This window comes from Chlorocebus sabaeus, chromosome 5 (genome assembly GCF_047675955.1).
Source record: "Chlorocebus sabaeus isolate Y175 chromosome 5, mChlSab1.0.hap1, whole genome shotgun sequence".
NCBI classification, from domain to species: Eukaryota; Metazoa; Chordata; class Mammalia; order Primates; family Cercopithecidae; genus Chlorocebus; species Chlorocebus sabaeus.
The window spans coordinates 1,801,686-1,821,206 of NC_132908.1; the positions used below are offsets into that span (position 1 = coordinate 1,801,686).

The window sequence follows — 19,521 nt, forward strand, 5'->3', positions numbered from 1 at the left end:
TGGGGGAGGAGGAAGAAGAGGAAGAAGGCCCAAGGGGATGAGGGGAGGCCTAACGGCTAGAAGAAAACAGTCTGCAAGTGTAAGTTATGGGAATAAATACTTTTTAAACTTCTCTTATAAATATGCATTAGAACATCCAATAACACAAGCCAAGGGCTGTGAAATTAAGGTTAAATCAAGACTGAATTTCTTGCACGATCAGCAGGAAAGCCAGTTACCTAAAAGAGCCTCATCTTCAAATGCTCTGAAGGTGCAGGGTGGCCTCAGTCCTGGGGCATCTTGACCAAATGCTCTGAAGGTGCAGGGCGGCCTCAGTCCCGGGGCATCTTGAACTCGTCCTTCTCCTTGCGCACAGCCCTCATGGTGGTCACCGGGTCCGTCTCACCCGCGTGCTGCTGCACCGTCTTCTCCCTGCGGAGGCCGGCACCAGGCTGCAGGCTGTGCAGAGCCATGCCCACCGCCCACCTGAGCAGCCAGGGCCACTGCAGAGGAAGGTGACTCGTGCTGGCTGTAGCCCAGCCCTGGGAGGACACAGAGGGCGGGGAGGCGGTAGCCACTCCCCCTGACAGGTTCCGAACTCCAGGGTCCAGAAGGACTCACGCCCCGGCCAAGGCGCCAGGAAAGGCTGGACCCCGCTCAAGAAGAGTGGTGGGGCTCTGCGGCTGCACCTGCTACAGCTCCCCAGGGCAGCCTCAGCCATCTGGGGTCTCAGATGCACCCCACTGTGTGTGTACGAGTGGGACTGCCAGAGGGGAGGGGCCTGCACCCACCACCTGTCCTGGGCCCTCACCTCACTCTCATGAAGGGGTTGTAGGTAAACTCCTCTGCCAGGGTGGATGGCACTGTGGGCTCCCCGATGCTGTACTTCTCCTGCAAGAGAAACACGCCACTTTAATCACAGGAACTTTAAACGATGGCAGACCGGGCATGGGGGCTCACGCCTGTGATCCCAGCACTTTGGGAGGCTAAGGCAGATGGATCACTTGAGCCCTGGAGTTTGAGACCAGCCTGGACAACATGGCGGGACCCTGTGTCTACTAAAAATACAAAAAACTAGCCAGGCATGGTGGCGGGCACCTGTGGTCCCAGCTTCTCGGGGGGCTGAGGTGGGAGGATCCCTTGAGCACAGGTCGAGGCTACAGTGAGCCAAGACTGCTACTGCCCTCCAGCGTGGGTGACAGTGACATCAAGTCTCAAAAAAGATGCTCAGAACACCTGGTAACCTTAGGACACCGCCGGACTGACAAAGGCTGAGAAGGCAAGGTGAGCAGAGGCCAGAGGGTCTGTGCGTGTGGAAGAGGGAAGAGAAGCCAATGTCCGGGATGAGCCGCACATCCACCTTCCCGCGCCGTCCTGGAGAGGACAGGGACAGAGCTTCCTTTTCATTCACGGGGTTTACATTTCATGTTATGGAGATAATAACAATGCAGGAGACACAGAAAAGAAACCACCACAGCTGCACCCTCATAGCAAGCACAGGGAGGAGGAACACGGGAACCCGCAGCAGGGGAGGTCACCCGAGCCCCCACAGGCAGGCAGCTGGTCACCTCCACTCGCGATGGAGATGCTCTCCCTTCTGACAACACTGACCAGGGCAGATGGGTGGAGGCGGGGGGAGGAGAATGCAAACGCAGCCATGGGGCCAACAGCAGGAGAAAACAGGGCAGCAACAGCGGTCTCCACACAGCCCTGGCCCTTCTACCACAGCCGCACGAGGAGGGCCTCAGGGCAGAGCTCTGACAGAAGCTGCTGGCGCCCACGCACAGGCTCAAGACCGCCGCGGCCTCACCCCCAAGGGTCCCCAGCTGCTGTGGGCAGTGGTGTCAATGAGTGACCCTTCGGCTGGTGGAGCTGCACTGAGCGGGGGTCTGGCAGATGCCAAGATGGTTTCTCACTAATCCGTTCTTCCCTTCTGGTGAAAACAATCAGAATGTTTTATAATATTCCTTGTGTTCCCACCAACATTCTCAATCCTAAAAAATCTTCCTCTACCTCCTATGAGGGAAGAAAAGTTAACACTTCTAAGGGTATCTTTAAAACAAAGGAAGTACAAATTGTCAAAAGCTTTTGGGTTACCTATTAAAACGAGTTTTAATGTTGTAGCTATTTTTCCTACAAAGCATGAAGCATTTAAAGACAAAAATAAGGTCAGTTAGCTGAGCGCGGTGGCTCACACCTGTAATCCTAACGCTTTGGGAGGCCCAGGCGGGTGGATCACCTGAGGTCAGGAGTTCGAGACCAGCCTGGGCAACATGGTGAAACCCCATCTCTACTAAAATACAAAAAATCAGCTGGGTGTGGTGGTGGGCGCCTGTAATCCCAGCTACTCAAGAGGCTGAGGCAGGAGAATCGCTTGAACCCAGGAGGTGGAGGCTGTAGTGAGCCGAGACCACACCACTATACTCCAGCCTGGGCAGCAGAGCAAGACGCCGTCTCCCAAATAAGACAGGCCGGGTGCTCAGACCTGTAATCCCAGCACTTTGGGAGGTCAAGGCAGGTGGATCACCTGAGCTCAGAAGTTTGAGACCAGCCTGACCAACATGGTGAAACCCCGTCTCTACTAAAAATACAAAACCTAGCTGGACATGGTGGCGCATGCTTGTGATCCCAGCTACTCAGGAGGCTGAGGCAGGAGAATTGCTTGAACCCGGGAGGCAGAGGCTGCAGTAATGAGCCGAGATTGTGCCACTGCACTCCAGCCTGGGTGACAGAGAGAGACTCTGCCTCAAAAAATAAATAAATAAAAAATAAGGTCAGTCCTTGCAGCACAGCTCAGAAGAGCTCCACCTCGTGGGTGCGGGACTCCAGGGTCCAAAAGGAGTTGAAAACTCTCAACGTCCCTCCTTTTGGGATTGGTAAAATGATTTATAGGTGACATCCACGCAATAGTATATTTTACACCTATTAAAAAGAATGAGGCTGGGCGCGGTGGCTCATGCCTGTAATCTCAGCACTTTGGGAGACCAAGGCAGCAGGATCACTTGAGCCCAGGAGTTCAAGACCAGCCTAAGCAACATGGTGAAACCCCCTCTCTACCAAAAATGCAAAAATTAACCAGGCATGATGGCACAGGCCTGTAATCCCAGCTACAGGAGGCTGAGGCAGGAGAATCGCCTGAACCCGAGAGGCAGAGGTTGCAGTGAGCCGCGATTGTGCCACTGTACTCCAGCCTGGGCGGCAGAGCAAGACGCTGTCTCTCCCCAACCAATTAAAAAAAAAAAAAAAAAATCACAGGCTAGGCGCAGTGGCTTACGCCTATAATCCCAGCACTTTGGGATGCTGGGGCAGGCAGATCACGTGGTCAGGAGTTTGAGACCATCCTGGCCAACATGGTGAAACCCCGTCTCTACTAAAAATACAAAAATTACCCAGGCATGGTGGCACACGCCTGTAATTCCAGTTACTTGGGAGGCTGAGGCATGAGAATCGCTTGAACCCAGGAGGCAGAGGTTGCAGTGAGCTGAGATCACACCCCTGCACTCCAGCCTGGGCAATAAGAGCAAAACGCTGTCAAAAAAAAAAAAAAAAAAAAAAAAAGGGTACAAATTGTCAAAATCAGGAATGAAAGCAAGAATATCATTCCAGATCCAGCAGATATTTGGCGGGTGGGAATTCATACTGATCTAAATTTTAAAACTATACTAATTCCAAAAACAAAATACAGGAGCAAATTTTTTGACCTTGGGAGAAGCAAAGATTTCTTAGATGGAAGACAAAAAAGAATGACCCATAAAAGAATCTATTAGACTTCATTAAAATTAAAAATGTTTGCTCAAAAGATCCGCTAAGAAAACCAGAGGCTGCAGAATGGGAGCAGCTCAGCAGGAGGCTGCGTCTCACCAGGGACTGGGCTCCAGCACCTCCTTCCAAAAGGCTGGCTCCACTGCCTGCATGCTGGGAGGACCCGGACCAGCCGGTGCGCCCACGCCTTCCTGGCAGGAAAGCAAACACCACAAGCACCAGGGAAGGGGAGTTTGGCAGTTTCTTTAAAAGTCAAACACACCTCCCGTCCAGCCTGGCCACTCCCTTCTCCTGGGGCTGGGATGTCCGTCCCTCCAAATGCATGCTGACATCTGATCCCCAATTAACGGAGGTGTTTGGATGGGGGTCCCCTGTGAGTGGCTGCCCTGCTCCAAGTGTGAGTTGTTGCTGTTGGTTCCCACAGGAACTGGTGGTTTAAGAGAACCTTGTGCCCCCCCCCCCCCCCACTCTCTCCTTCCTCTGGCCACACGCTTCGCACCACCAGCTCCTTTCTCCTTCTGCCATGAGCAGCAGCAGCCTGAGGCCTCGCCAGGTGCAGGCGCCCAGGCCATGCTGCTTATAGCCTGCACAGCCATGAGCCACCTAACCCTCCTTTCATAAGTCACCCAGCCTCAAGTATTCCTTTATAGCAACACCACACAGACTAAGACACCAAGGAAGTTAAAATATGCATCCACTGTGTTTCCAACAAGTATCAACAAATCATCACGACCGGAAGTGCTTAGCGATCACTGAATAACACATGCAAGACCTTGAACACGCAAATTCCAAAACATTGCTGAGAAAAGCTAAAGACCTTAATAAATGGAAAGCTCACAGAAACAATATTAAGATCTCAATTCTCTCCAAATCAGTTATCACAACAGTCCCAATCAAAAGCCAAGCTAGCTTTCTTGGTAGAAGCTCACAAGATGATTCTAAAAACGGAAATGCAAAAGGCTTAAAACAACTAAAACCATTTTGAAAAAGAACATTGGAGAATTTACACTACTGATGTCAAGACAGCATAGAGCTAGAGTCATCAAGATGCTGTACTCGGACACCATGGCAAGTCATACAGACCAACGAAACAGAGCAGAGACCAGAAGCAGACTCGGGCATAGAGGGTCCATTCTCTTTAGAAAGGTGCCAAGGTAATCCAGGGAGGAAAGGACAGTCCTTCGACAGACAGCGCTAAACATGTTGGGATCACACTGCGAGAGGGTGAACCTCTACCCTCACCTCGCAGGACACACAAACACAAACACCATCTTGAAAGGAAACATTGTAAATTGTAAATATAAAAGCTAAGACTTTAAAACTTCTAGGAAGAAACACAGGAGAAAGTCTTTGTGAGCTAGGGGTACGCAAAGATTTCTTAGGGCACAAGAAACAGAAAAGAAAAAATGAGTGGCCGGTGCGGTGGCTCACGCCTGTAATCCCAAGCACTTCGGGAGCCCAAGGCGGGCGGATGACCTGAGGTTGGGAGTTCGAGTTCAGCCTGATCAACATGGAGAAACCCTGTCTCTATTAAAAATACAAAATTGGCTGGGCGCGGTGGCTCAAGCCTGTAATCCCAGCACTTTGGGAGGCCAAGACGGGCGGATCACGAGGTCAGGAGATCGAGACCATCCTGGCTAACACGGTGAAACCCCGTCTCTACTAAAAAGTACAAAAAACTAGCCGGGCGAGGTGGTGGCGCCTGTAGTCCCAGCTACTTGGGAGGCTGAGGCAGGAGAATGGCATGAACCCAGGAGGCGCAGCTTGCAGTGAGCTGAGATCCGGCCACTGCACTCCAGCCTGGGTGACAGAGCGAGACTCCGTCTCAGAAAAAAAAAAAAAAATACAAAATTAGCTGGGCGTGGTGTTGAGTGCCTGTAATCCCAGCTACCGAGAAGGCTCAGCCAGGAGAATCACTTGAACCCGGGAGGTAGATGTTGTGGTGAGCTGAGATCACACCACTACACTCCAGCCTGGGCAACAAGAGTGAAACTCCGTCTCAAGAAAGAAAGAAAAGAAAGAAATGAATAAATTGAACTTCACCAAAACTATAAACTATTTTCCAAAAAAAAATGTTAAGAAAATGAAAAGGCAAGCCATGAGCTGGGAGAGAAAAACATCTTTTAAATATGTATCTTCCAGATGATATAAGGAACTCTTACAAGAGCAACCCAACAGGCCAAACCCAATATTTAAAATAGACATAAGATTGAACATAAACTTAAAAAGGCATCCAAAGGCCAACACACACATGAAAAGATGGTCAACCCCATTCGTCATGGGTAAATATACATCTTAAAAGCAGTGAGACACCACCACATGCTAGTTAGAATGGCAGAAATTAAAGAGACCAGCGACCCAATGCAGTGCTGGCACAGTGTGGAGCCCTGGAACTCACACACTGGTGGTGGACTGCAGAGCGGTACAACCATTTGGGAAAATGGTTCATACAGTTAACCACACAACACAGCAATTCCACTCTTAGGGAGGTACCCAAGAGCAATAAAAACATATCCACAAAAAGATGTGTACACAAATGTTCATAGCAGCTTTATTCAAATAGCAAAAAACTGGAAACAGACGAATGGATAAAACAATGATGGCATTTCCACACAATGGGCTACTCAGAGGCAAAGAGCATGGCTGACCCTCACCAATATCAGCGGGGCCGAGAATGCCACAGAGACGACAGAACAATGTGCTTCTGTTCATGGGAACCTCTAGAAAGTGACCCGAGGTCACAGCACAGTAACAGCTGGCGGGGACGCCACAGGAGCCTTTGGGGTAAAGCTCCACATCTGGACTGCGGAGGGGATTACACAGGTGCACACACATCAACATTCTTCAAACTACAACCTGCCCACTCCAAAGAGACACACGGGCCAGGCGGAGTAGCTCACGCCTGTAATCCCAACGCTTTGGGAGGCTGAGGCAGGCAGATCACCTGAAGTCAGGAGTTCAACACCAGCCTGGCCAACATGGCAAAACCCCATCTCTACTAAAAATAGAAAACTTGGCTGGGCGTGTTGGCGGCACCCGTAATCTCAGCTACTCGAGGCTGAGGCAGGGAGCCTTTTTTTTGAGACAGTGTCTCGCTCTGTCGCCAGGCTGGAGTGCAGTGGCATGATCTCTGCTCACTGCCACCTCTGCCTCCTGGGTTCAAGCGATTCTCCTGCCTCAGCCTCCCAAGTAGCTGGGACCACAGGCACACGCCACCATGTCCAGCTAATTTTTTGTATTTTTAGTAGAGATGCGGTTTCACCATGTTGGCCAGGATGGTCTCGATCTCCTGACCTTGTGATCCGCCCGCCTCGGCCTCCCAAGGTGCTGGGATTACAGGCGTGAGCCACCGCGCCCGGCCAGCAGGGAGAATTTCTTGAACCCAGGAGGTGGAGGTTGCAGTGAGCCGAGATTATGCCACTGCACTCCAGCCTGGGCGACAGAAGGATACTCCATCACAAAAAAAAAAAAAAGATGAATATTTTATGATTCCTCTGATTTAGAGTTTGAATTTTTATGAGTAAATATTTTAAAATAACATAAACCTCTAAATTGAAAAAGATGCTCAACAAAAAAACAAGTGATTTATTTAAAACAATAAACCTGTTGAAGGCAGCGACTCTCCACTCAGCAGAGGGAAGCGTGCTGAGAGGCCAGGTGTGTGTGCTTCCAACAGCGTTTCCAGTGAAGTCGGGGAAACACTCCCGGAGAGCCCCTCCTGCTCCTGCAGTCCTGGCCCAGCCGGCCTGGGTTACGCCGTGGAGGCATCAGGCGGGGCCATCACAGAGATAAGAGTCCTTTGGACACAGAGCCACGTTCTGTGGCCTGGAAAGCCAGCAGAGCCACAGGTGCCAGCCTGACCCTACTGCTCAGAATATGGGTACAGGCCGGGCACGTGTTAGACATGTAGCGTCTGAGGCAGAGGGATCTCAACAGAACCCTGGGTTGGCCGTGCAGGGCGAGCTGGGCCACACTGGCCTGAGTCCCAGGCCTGCTCTCTGGGCTCGGAGGGGTGGCTGTCTACCCATTCTGGCGACCCCGCCATGCACAGTAGCCCTGAGCAGCCCACAGGAAAGCACTGCACAGTGACGGCCCCACTCACCTTGGCCCAGGCCAGCTTCTCCTGGATGGCGGCATTGCCGGGCTCCACGTGGCGCGCAAACTTGAGGTTGTTGATGGTGTACTCGTGGCCACAGTAGACTCTCTGAGGAGACAGGCGACAGTTGAGCTCAGAAGGCTGTTACCACCCGTGGAAGTCCTCGGGGTGGGACCTGGACGCTCCCGGGGGGGTGTCCAGTGAGTGGGTGCCAGAAGGGAGAGCAGGCCCGCCCTGGGTGAGGCCCTCCAAACCACGGCCCACAGGGAGGCGCTGCCTACTGTGTCTGGGGGCAGCCGGCCCAAGACCTCCAGCAGAGCTTTACACATCTCATCCGCAGTCCCTTCATAGAACTTCCCGCAGCCAGCCACGAACAAGGTGTCACCTGGAAACAAGGACAGCCATGAGGTGTGGGCCACTGGAGGCTGGTGGCTGGGACTTCGGAGGGGGCCAGAAGCAGGGTGACACTCACCAGCAAGGCCCAGGCCCCAAACCCTGGCTGCCCTCCAGCCCCGGCTGCCCAGACTCCGCACCCTGCATTCTGGCTCCCACAACTCCTTCCAAGCCTCAGCTGACAGTGCCGACCACGCGACTGGCTGTGCAGACCCGAAACCCAGTCACTCCTCCCTCCCAGCCCCCAGTCCCACCAACTGTGGCTCTGAGACCCTCACAAACCCAGCCCTGTCCCCGAACACCCAGCAGCCCCTCTCAGGCCCGTGCCTGGCTCCCGTCTTCCCTTGGCCCCAGCAGCCAGCGCCACCCCGTGACCAAGGTCTCACCACCCTGGCTGAGGTGACCGGAACCACCTCTCACCCACGGCGGGGGATGCGGCCCGAGTGTGGCTCTGGGCCACCAGGAGGCCTCCCGGTTGTGCAAAGCCCACACCGAGTCACCGGGTGAAACCCCGCACTGTGAGGCCAGTCGGGACCGGATGACAGTAACAAGCATGGGAGGCAGCCCCCGCCCCCAGCAGCCTCCACACCGCCTTGAAGGTCGCAGCCATGAAGGGCCCGGCTTACAGTGGGGCCATCCCCTGGCCATATGACCTTCAGAGGTGCCTCCACGGGTCTGCAACAACCCTGGGAGGCAGGCAGGGCCCCTAGACTGGCTCAGGTCCCCGAGTCCACACTACGGCATCGAGAACACGGCCCCAGGGCTGAGCCACCTCTCGCCCTGCCAGAAGAAAGTGACTCCTTTCCTGTGGGATCCGCCAGGACCCCCGCTGTCCAGCAGTCTCTGCCAGCACAGCCCTTGCTGCAGGCGTAACTTCCTTCCAGACCACGATCCAAACCCATTGGAGGAAGAAACAGCCAGCCCCGCCACGAGGCTCCCAGCACCCACCCCTGGGTCCTCACAGCGGCGTAGGACAAGGCCATGAAGCTGCCCCCATGAGCCTGCCTAGCAGGAGACACAGGGTCTTCACAAAGAACCACCCCCCCACACACTCGAACACGCACCTGTGAACACAGCAGGAGGCTCCGAGCCACCGGGCTTGCTCACGAAGTAACAGATGTGTCCTGAAGTGTGGCATGGTGTCGCCAGGCACTTGACATTGAGAGACCCCACCTTAAACAAAGCAAGCAACTGCGTGTGCTCCCAGACACCCTGGAGAGCGTCGCCCGGGGTCACGGCGCGCAGCCTGGGCCCTACGGGGCCTCCTCAGCTCCGAGGGAAATGCCTGTGAAGGTTGGGCGGGTGCTCCCCGCCACGGGACTGGGGGACTCACTCCATGGGCGCGCCCCAAGTGCGGGGCCACCCTGCAACGAGAGCGCTTGCATGTAAAACACCAAGGGGCTGTTCTCTCCTTCAAAACTGGGCCAAATCCACGCTCGGCATCTGGCTAGGAAAGACGGCTTTCCTTCCCACACGTGGCCTTTTGTTTTCCTCTGTCCCCATCGGCCCCAATTCTTTACTTCAAAAATGTTCACACCTTCAAAAAGGCTGAAGACCCCCTCACAGCGGCCTCCTGCCTGTGTGCTGCGCTCTCGAACCGGGACCCCGCCCACGTGGCCCACGCCCCAGGGTCTCGGAGCCCTGCTTCACAGCCCCGCACACGGCCGTGATTTGCACACTCCTGTCCCTGTGCCTAGACAGAGAAGACCGTCCATGCTACCGCAGAGGAACACTGGGAGCACTCCTGGGTCACCGGGTTAGGGAGCAGAGAGGACGCAGGGAGGCCCCCACTGCTCCTGGCAGGGCCACGCTGGAGCACCTCCAGGGCTCGCTCCTTACCTGCAGTGTGGACAAGTGAGTGATTTTGTGCGTCAGGGCCCCGATACGGTCATCACCCCCGTACACCTTCAGTCCCGACTGCAGCTTGACCAGTTTCTCATTCCCGCCAGCATGGTCCCTGGAAGTCAAACGGGAGACCTGGGCTGCCTGCTGAGCTGAGGGGGCTGCCTGCTGCTTTTAAACCCTGGTCAAACGGGATGCTTATTTTACACACACAAAGGAAGCCGAGGAAGCAAATCACAGACACCTGGATGATCCTGTGGCCTGGGTTCCGAGCGTGGGGGCCTGGGATTATCACCTGGACGTCTTTACAAAGCACCACCTGGTTCCCACCCCCACGTCCTGGTGCAGTGGGTCTGGGGATCGCCTGGGGGTGGGGTTTTTTAGTTTTGAAAGCCCCCAGCTGATCCTGATGTGCTGCCCAGTTTGTGACCCCACACTCTGGCAGAAGATCAAACTGTTCAGCATGGGAATCACCTGGGGTGCGTCTGGGATGAGCAGCTGACCCGAGGCAGTCTGTCTGCAGGGGAGGCCAGCCTGGGCCAGCTCCAGGCCTTGTGATGCGCAGCAGGTGGAGGTGCCTCCTGCACGCCCAGGTTTGCCCAGGGGAACCTGCCTGACCTGCATTTCAGACAGGGGCGGTCGCAGGGGCCCTTCCCGGGCCTCACATGACATCACAGACTCCTTCATGTGCCTCCCATGAAAACTCCAGTGACCACACCAGAAACCACCCGCCTTGGCACCACTAGGCCCCAAGATAACAGGGTGGAGTGGTGGCCGCAGCCCTCTGCTCCTCCCACCCTTCAGGAGGGCATGGCACACAGGCCTCGGTCTGCCCATCACCACCCACCACCAGTGAGCAAACCCCACCCTGCTGAAGCTAAGGCCTGGTTTAGGACTTCACATGCCGGCATGAACGTCAGAGGGGCCGGGAACTAAAAAGCACCACAGTGTTAGAAAGAGACGTCTGCAACGAGGCCGGGAGAGGCGGGGAGCTCCAACAAGCTGTGATGCGCCAGGCAGCCACACGGAGGCCACCACCAGGGTTCCCTGGAGAAGGCATGGTGGCAGCAGGGGCCTCGCATGACAGGCAGGCGAATGTGCTGAGAGACAGCAGCTCAACCACACAGGACAAGGGCCAGGGAGGCTGCCAGCACCGCCCCTCGAGCCCAGGTCTCTGCATGGACACCTCTGATGACCCAGCAGAGGCTTGTGAGGCCCGACTCACAGAGCCTGAGACTCTCCAGGCCTGAGTCCGGCTGTGTGTGAACCGTGACGCTTCCATCAAACCCTGGCCAAGTGCTCCCACCACCAAGAAGAGGACAAAAGGCTTCATTTCACCACGACACAGAGGCTGGGGAAGCCACAGTCCAGAGGCCCTAAAGCAGTGCCAGACAGGTCCCGGCTCAGGAGAAAGGTGCCGGCTGCCCTCAGGTGCTTGCTTGGCAAAAAGAAGAAAGAGCCGAATAAACATTTTTTTCTAGCTTTGAAGAGCCTCAGAAATTTCCAAAAGCCGTACAAGGGCCTTGAGCAGGCAATGCCAGTCCTAGAACCCAGACACAGCACTTTATTCATCTATTTTCAAGGATTTTAAAAACCCAGCCTCTCCGGATATGGCTGCTCTTTTGTTTTTTTGAGATGGAGTCTCGTTCTGTCACCCAGGCCAGAGTGCAATGCCACAGTCTCGTCTCACTGCAACCTCCACCTCCGGGGTTCAAGTGATTCTCCTGCCTCAGCCTCCCGAGTAGCTGAGATTACAGGCTCCTGCCACCACGCCCAGGTAATTTTTGTATTTTCAGTAGAGACTGGGTTTCACCATGTTGGCCAGGCTGGTCCTGACCTCAAGTGACCCACACACCTCAGCCTACCAAAATGCTGGGATTATAGGCATAAGCCACGATGCCCGGCCGGCTGTTTTTTTGTTTTTTGTTTTTTTTTTAAATAAAACTCACCTGTAAAGTCATTTCCTCCCCAGCATTGAGGCCAACGTGCCAGGGCACAAGCCCGCGTGGCCCAGGAGACAGCGGGGGGTGGAACCTGAGGGTAAGGCTGTAGCCTTCTCCCCTCACCCTGCAGGCCCCGGGGCCTGAGAGTCACTGCAGCACCAGACTCGCCCCTTGGGGGCGACGGTGAGCCCCAGGTTTTTCTCAGAAGTCTGCCGGGGGCCTATCCTCACACAGCAGACAGAGCCGTGGGGGGAGACAGGTCTCGATGTCCCTAAACCCACCAGGGCGAGAAGTGAGCCGGGTCCCGCACCCCTAGGCGAGACACGGGCCCCCGTGGCGCCGGCACTTACCAGTGGTGGTGGGTGGTGAGCACTGTGGTCAGTTTCACCCCATGCTTTCTCGCCGCGTCCACGACCTGCAGTGACCCCAGGGCAGGACAAAGGCCCGTCACTCTCCCTGGCCTGGCTTGCCGGCCTACACAGTAGGGTGCCCCGCGGAACCCAGGACATGCCAGGAGGGGCCGCTGACATGGCCCTCTGACCCTGCCGGCTTGCCCTGCTCCAGCAGAGCCAGTGAAAGCACCTTCTCCTGCTCAGCCTGACTCTTGCAACTACCTACGACTGCTCCAAGCCCCTCTAGCTCTGAGGGCACCACCCCCAGAGGCAGCATGCAGGGGCAGAAAGCCTCCAAGAAGAGCCAAGTGCCCGGGATGTTACGGCACAGCGTTTTCTGTGTCACTGCCTCTTGCCTCCACGCTTCGTGGGGCCCTGTAACAGAGTGGCTGGCGACTAATTTCCATTTAGCTTAGGCAAAATTGGAAGGACACTGCGGTTAGGAAACCATCGGGGGTGAGAACTCCGAGCTGGAGGATGAGGGCAGAGAGCCGGGCACAGCCATGCGCACCTTCTGGGGCTGCACCGGGTCCACGATGGCAGCCTCCTTGGTCTCATCATCGATGACCAGGTACATGTAGTTGTCGGTCAGGGCAGGGAGCACCTCCACCTTCATGGTGCCCTCGTCCACGGTCAGATTCTTCCGCAAATCTGTGTGGTGGAGAACTCCTAGCAGGGCTGGACCTGCAGACACAGAGCACAACTCAGTTGGTGTCCGCGCCAGACCCTCCACCACAGGATGCACAAAATGCAGTGCTTCCCAGCCTTTCTAGGTTCCTTTGAAAGGGAATATCCTGGCCAGGTACGGTGGTTCTCTTTTTTTTTTTTTTTTTTTTGAGACAGAGTCCCGCTCTGTTGCCCAGGCTGGAGTGCGGTGGCGCGGTCTCAGCTCACTGCAAGCTCTGCCTCCCAAGTTCACGCCATTCTCCTGCCTCAGCCTCCTGAGTAGCTGGGACTACAGGCGCCCGCCACCTCACCTGGATAATTTTTTGTATTTTTAGCAGAGAGGGGGTTTCACCGTGTTAGCCAGGATGGTCTGGATCTCCTGACCTCATGATCCGCCCACCTCGGCCTCCCAAAGTGCTGCAATTACAGGCGTGAGCCACCGTGCCTGGCCGATACAGTGGTTCTTGCCAGGAATCCCAGCGCTTTAAGAGACTGAGGTGGGAGGACTGCTTGAGGGCAGGAGTTTGAAACCAGCCTGGGCAACACAGGAAGACCTTGTCTCTACAAATTTAAAAATTAGCCAGGCCTGGTGGTGCGTGCCTGTAGTCCCAGCTACTCTGGAGGTTTAAGCCCAGGAGTTTGAGGCTGCAGTGACCTATGACTGTGCCACTGCACTCCAGCCTGGGTGACAAGAACTTGTTAATAAAAAAAAGAAAGAAAAAGAAAGAAAAAGAAAAAAAAAAAGAACCAAAAGGAATATCTTCGTATGTCCCTAAGGAAAACATAGGAACTGACTCATGCTCACATTCATGGAAATCAACTGTTTCAGACTTATGATCTCTATTTTCTTTTTTGAGAACTCTAAAAGGACAGGATGGCCAGCTTGTGACTGTGAGACAAACCGCTGCTAGTTCTGGGGTATTCACAGCCCGGACTCGGACAGAACATGAAGAAGGGAACGCAGACTGGGGGTGCCCCAGCCTGGCCATCTGCCCTCCAGCAAGCTGTGTTGCCACCACTGATTAAGCGAGCCTGCGTTCCATGCAGTTACAGCCCTTCTCAGCCTCTACCCAGAAAGAACCAATACTTGACAGCAGGCTGAGGCAGGAGAATCGCTTGAACCTGGGAGGTGGAAGTTGCAGTGAGCCAAGCTTGCCCCACTGTAATCCAGCCTGGGCGACAGAGTGAGACTCTGTCTCAGAAAAAACCAATACTTGCTCTTGAATGGCACGAATGTGAGATGTGCACAAGAATCAGCAGTTCCTTTGAGACGGAAAGCCGGCCACAACTGCGCCAGATTCAAGTGTGGAGGATACAAAACCACCATCCAACTGACCCAAAGGACTCTGCCACAGGGGCCCAGGAGGTAGGAGGAGTGGGTGGCCAAGGGACAAAAGCGTCTACCACCCAGTCAACCAACGCAAAAGTATTTTCAGCAATGAAACTCCTACTAAATCTAAAAATACATGGGGGCCTCGACAATACCTTCAGTTCCGCTCTACAGGGGGAAGAAACCACAGAAGGTGGCAGGGGACAGTGCAATCCTGGGATAGGTGCCAGGGCAGGGGCTTCTCCCAAAAGGGATCCAGAAATGGGCAGCACCCTCCAACTGACAGACACACACGTCTCCAGGGCCCATCTAAATGGGGAATCCGACCTTATTTCCACAGCCAGAGAAACTGCCCAAACTATAGTTTCACTGTACAAAGATAATCTATCACCTGTCTGACAATCAGCCAGGCATTTTCCAGATCATTCTCCTCAGGTACAATATACTGAGATTTCTATATGAGCAGCTTCCTGCAATATTCCCCTTCCCCTTAGCCTCAGTACCACCCCAGCCTAAGGAGCACACCAAGCAGAGTGTGGGTGCTGGGGGCTGTAGGTGGGGTGCAGAAGGGCTGCGACAGGATTCCCTGAGTGCCAGGGCATCCTCCTGGAAAGGAGCTCCATTGATACTAGCAGAACATTACAAACAAAAATATTGTCCATGTGCGGTGGCCATGCCTGTCATCCCAGCACTTTGGGAGGCCGAGGCAGGTGGATCACTTGAGGTCAGGAGTTAGAGACCAGCCTGGCCAACATGGTGAAATCCCATCTCTACTCAAATACAAAAATTAGCCGGGCATGTTGGTGAGTGCCTGTAGTCCCAGCTACTCAGGAGGCTGAGGCAGGAGACTCGCTTGAGCCTGGGAGGCAGAGGTTGCAGTGAGCCAAGATTGGCCACTGCACTGCCTCACAACTGGTGCTCAGCCTCCCATGGGGACCATCACAGCCTCCTAAAGAAGCTGACAACCCATGGAGGTGCCTTTATTTCTGAGGAAAGACGCAGCTGGTGCCAGCACCAGCAGAAACCTTATTCCCTTTCCCTATCACTCAGCCCAACACTGCCTGGAAAATGTTCCCGGCTTGCTGTTTTGTAACTGTAATACTTTGTACAAACAGGCCAAGGACCTGCAGCTTGGAGCCTGGGCCAAGTCCAGAAATGTTTGGTTTGGCTCACAAAAAAAAAAAAAAAAATTTTTTTTTTTTTTGAGATATGGTCTCACTCTGTCCCCTAGGCTACAGGGCAGTGGTGCGATCACGGGCCACTGCAGCCTCGACCTCCTGGACTCAAGCGATCCTCCCACCTCAGCCACCAAAGTGACTGAGACTACAGTTGTGTGTCACCACGCCTGGCTGATTTTGTTTAGTTTTTATAGAGATGAGGTCTTAACATGTTGACAGGCTGGTCTGGAACTCCTGGACTCAAGGGATCCTCCCGCCTCGGCTTCCCAAAGTGCAGGGATGACAGGCGTGCGTCACTGCACTTCTTTTTTAAATGAGGAAGTTTCACAGCATCTTGCTTCCCTTGAACTGGGCGGCACTAAATACGGCGGCTGGGGGCTCCCTTAGAATGAGGCAGGCACGCCCTGCCGATGCACACAATCCCGCTGGAACTCTCTGCCTGGGCCCTTATGAATGTCCCTAATGTCCCTAAAACTGGAATTCTGAGGACCTCTAAATCCATGTCCGTTCCTTAGCAATGGGGCCATTTTACCCCCTGCAGAGCCTTGACAGCTTTTCGCGAGATCTGGAAACCACCAGGGACGCCTCCCTGCCTGCGCCTCCGCCCGCCCAGTGCCCTGCGCTGCGCACCCGCCCGGGGCGCTGGCCTGGCCGGCCTCGCGACCACCTCGGGCGAATGACACGCCAGGTCCCCAGACAGGGAGGCTCCGGCGCCGGGCGGGCAGCTCCACCACCGCAGGCGGCGCCGCGAGAGCGCGGTCCTTGCAGCCGGGCAGCAGGTGCGGGGTGGGCCAGGCGTCCCGGGGCCTTGCCCGCTGCGCCTCAGAGCCGCGCCCCAGGCGCTCCTCGGCGCCGGCCCGGGCAGGACGCGATGCCCTGGAGGCGTCAGAGGCACGGCCGGCCCAGGCCGTGCGTTGAGGCCGCGGCGGACGCAGGCCTGGCCCTGCTTACCTAGCGCTTTCCGCACCCGCGACCCCGCGCCCGCTCCGCGCCCGCCTCAGCGCCTGCGCCGCCTCCACTCGAGCCGGGCAGCGCGGCCTCAGGCACCTGCGCAACAGAAACCGCGTCAGCGGCCGCCAACCGACGGCCCGGCGCCGCCCGCTGCCCGCCCCGCCAGGCCCGCGTTCCCTGGCCCGCACAGCCCCGTCGCACCCACCCAGGCCTCGGCGGGCGCAGGCAGCTTCCAACGCGGCGAGGCTGCGACGGCCGAGCAGCCCGCGGCCCAGCACCATGACCGGAGCCGGGCTGGACGGCCAGGCGGCTCCGGGCTGCAAAACACCGGCGTCGGCGCGTCTCAGCCAATCAGCGCCCGCCTCGCGCTGCCCTCAGCCAATCAGTATCCGCCTCGCACCGTCCGCCAGCCAATCAACGCGCTCGCGCTCAACTAGTTTCCTCCACGAGCCCCGACTGCCACGGACCGGGAGACTGGCCTGGGAGCGGGGGCGGCGGCCCGAGAGATGCGCCAGGAGAGTTGTGCCGCGAGCCTCCGCCTCTTTTTTGAAACCGCGAAGCGGTTCCCTGGAGGCCAAGCGCCACGCCGCCCGGGCACCCGGCAGCTCGCGAGGTGGAACGAGCCGTCGCTGCGGGGACAGCGTTCCGACGCAGTTGGTCCTCTCCGGGGTGCCGTAGGCATCAGCTGACCGGCCCAGCGCACGTGACTACAGGGGCACTTGATGGGAATCATGGCAGCCTCCCGGCCACTGTCCCGCTTCTGGGAGTGGGGAAAGAACATCGTCTGCGTGGGGAGGAACTACGCGGACCACGTCAAGGAGATGCGCAGCGCGGTGTTGAGCGAGCCCGTGCTGTTCCTGAAGCCCTCCACGGCCTACGCGCCCGAGGGCTCGCCCATCCTCATGCCCGCGTACACTCGCAACCTGCACCACGAGCTGGAGCTGGGCGTGGTGATGGGCAAGCGCTGCCGCGCGGTCCCCGAGGCCGCGGCCATGGACTACGTGGGCGGTTATGCCCTGTGCCTAGATATGACCGCCCGGGACGTGCAGGACGAGTGCAAGAAGAAGGGGCTGCCCTGGACTCTGGCCAAGAGCTTCACGGCGTCCTGCCCGGTCAGCGCGTTTGTGCCCAAGGAGAAGATCCCTGACCCTCACAAGCTGAAGCTCTGGCTCAAGGTCAACGGCGAACTCAGACAGGAGGGTGAGACAGCCTCCATGATTTTTTCCATCCCCTACATCATCAGCTATGTTTCTAAGATCATAACCTTGGAAGAAGGAGATATTATCTTGACTGGGACGCCAAAGGGAGTTGGACCGGTTAAAGAAAACGATGAGATCGAGGCTGGCATACATGGGCTGGTCAGTATGAGATTTAAGGTGGAAAAGCCAGAATATTGAGTTATTTCTTTACAAGTTTCGGGAGAGAAGGGAGCAAGACAAGAGCAAACAACGGCTATTAAATGTCACAATCCTTTAATAAGAAACCATTTATTGGCTGGGCGCGGTGGCTCACGCCTGTAATCCCAGCACTTTGGGAGGCTGGGGCGGGCGGATCTCGAGGTCAGGAGATCGAGACCATCCTGGCTGACACAGTGAAACCCCGTCTCTACTAAAAATACAAAAAATTAGCCGGGCGTGGTGGCGGGCGCCTGTAGTCCCAGCTACTCGGGAGGCTGAGGCAGGAGAATGGCGTGAACCCGGGAGGCGGAGCTTGCAGTGAGCCGAGATCACACCACTGCACTCCAGCCTGGACAACAGAGCGAGACTCCGTCTCAAAAATAAAAAAAAGAAACCATTTATTTTAAAAACGATTAGATTGCTATGCCTCAACTCATATAAGATGGACTCTTCAAGAAAACGTGAAGTAGAACGGATGGGCCAGAAATGAAAACAGCCAAAGTAAAGTATTTCTTCAGAAAACATTTTATCAAACCAAATGTTAAGAGTTTCCTTTTGTAAACCTGGATTGGAGAAGACTTTTCAGTGGGTTATCTCTAGTAGATCAAGACTTAAAAGCTGCCGAGAAGGCCGGGCGCGGTGGCTCAAGCCTGTAATCCCAGCACTTTGGGAGGCCGAGACGGGCGGATCACGAGGTCAGGAGATCGAGACCATCCTGGCTAACACAGTGAAACCCCGCCTCTACTAAAAAATACAAAAAAAATAGCCGGGCGAGGTGGCGGGCGCCTGTAGTCCCAGCTACTCGGGAGGCTGAGGCAGGAGAATGGCGTGAACCCGGGAGGCGGAGCTTGCAGTGAGCTGAGATCCGGCCACTGCACTCCAGCCTGGGCGACAGAGCCACACTCCGTCTCAAAAAAAAAAAAAAAAAAAAAAAAGCTGCCGAGAAAACTGAAGATTATGTTCCAGATAACTTTCCATTGTTTACTAAATTTTCTTGGACTTGGTCATCATCAGGAAGCATTTGTAAAAACAATAATTTCCAAATTACTGGCCCATCCCAGACTGGCTGAATCCATTTGATAGGATTAATCTCCAGTGAAGCTGTGTTTACAGAGCTTTCCAAGTGATTCTTATCAGGAAATGTGAAAAACACTCCTGCATGTCATCAGTTAATTTAAAATTTTTCTTAATAAGCAAACAATTAATGAAAATTTCACCTGTTTACTTAGGGTATCTACCCAGACCCATCGATTCTGAGTTCGAGGGATGATTTTGAAATTACTGCTTTCCAAATAAAGGTGCTCCCTTGTATGTGGCTTTACTAATTTATTTCCCCCCAGTAGTGACGAGGAGGGATATTTCCTCCTTGTGGGGCTTTAGACCTTAGTCTTTGACCTTTAGCCTTCTGAGCACTGTGCTCTATTAACAGAGTTAATCAGCAACTGTACTTCCCAACCGGAGATAAGGAGGCTTTCTGGAAGTTGAATAGCCTGGGACTGCTGCTTTTGTTCTTGCCTGCACCTTTCTCCGAAAAAAAAGTCTAGGCAAGATGCACAGCATAGCTATCACTGCCTGGAGGAGTCCTCTGGGCT

General features: G+C 55.1%; 2 protein-coding genes across 4 annotated transcripts; one reads left to right on the forward strand and one right to left on the reverse strand.

The window, feature by feature from the left end:
• Positions 1-84: 84 nt before the first annotated feature.
• Positions 85-16,920, reverse strand: HAGH (hydroxyacylglutathione hydrolase). Of its 3 annotated transcripts, none has more exons than XM_037990024.2 (10): positions 16,738-16,920; positions 12,919-13,091; positions 12,366-12,430; positions 10,070-10,187; positions 9,295-9,403; positions 8,119-8,222; positions 7,844-7,945; positions 3,841-3,932; positions 791-870; positions 85-411 (listed from the first exon to the last, which is right to left on the reverse strand). In XM_037990024.2, the coding sequence occupies exons 1-9, from the start codon at positions 16,811-16,813 to the stop codon at positions 798-800; spliced, it is 912 nt and encodes a 303-aa protein (XP_037845952.2). In that variant the 5' UTR covers positions 16,814-16,920; the 3' UTR covers positions 85-411; positions 791-797. The 3 variants fall into 3 exon arrangements, with proteins under 3 accessions (XP_037845952.2, XP_007980058.2, XP_007980038.2); XM_007981867.3 differs by lacking the exon at positions 3,841-3,932 and adding an exon at positions 16,533-16,628 and having other exon boundaries at positions 16,738-16,867; XM_007981847.3 differs by lacking the exon at positions 3,841-3,932 and having other exon boundaries at positions 16,738-16,867.
• Positions 16,921-17,193: 273 nt separating this feature from the next.
• On the forward strand, positions 17,194-19,240 carry FAHD1 (fumarylacetoacetate hydrolase domain containing 1). The gene has a single exon (XM_007981842.3). The coding sequence runs from the start codon at positions 17,255-17,257 to the stop codon at positions 17,927-17,929; it is 675 nt and encodes a 224-aa protein (XP_007980033.1). The 5' UTR covers positions 17,194-17,254; the 3' UTR covers positions 17,930-19,240.
• The last annotated feature ends 281 nt before the right edge of the window (positions 19,241-19,521 follow it).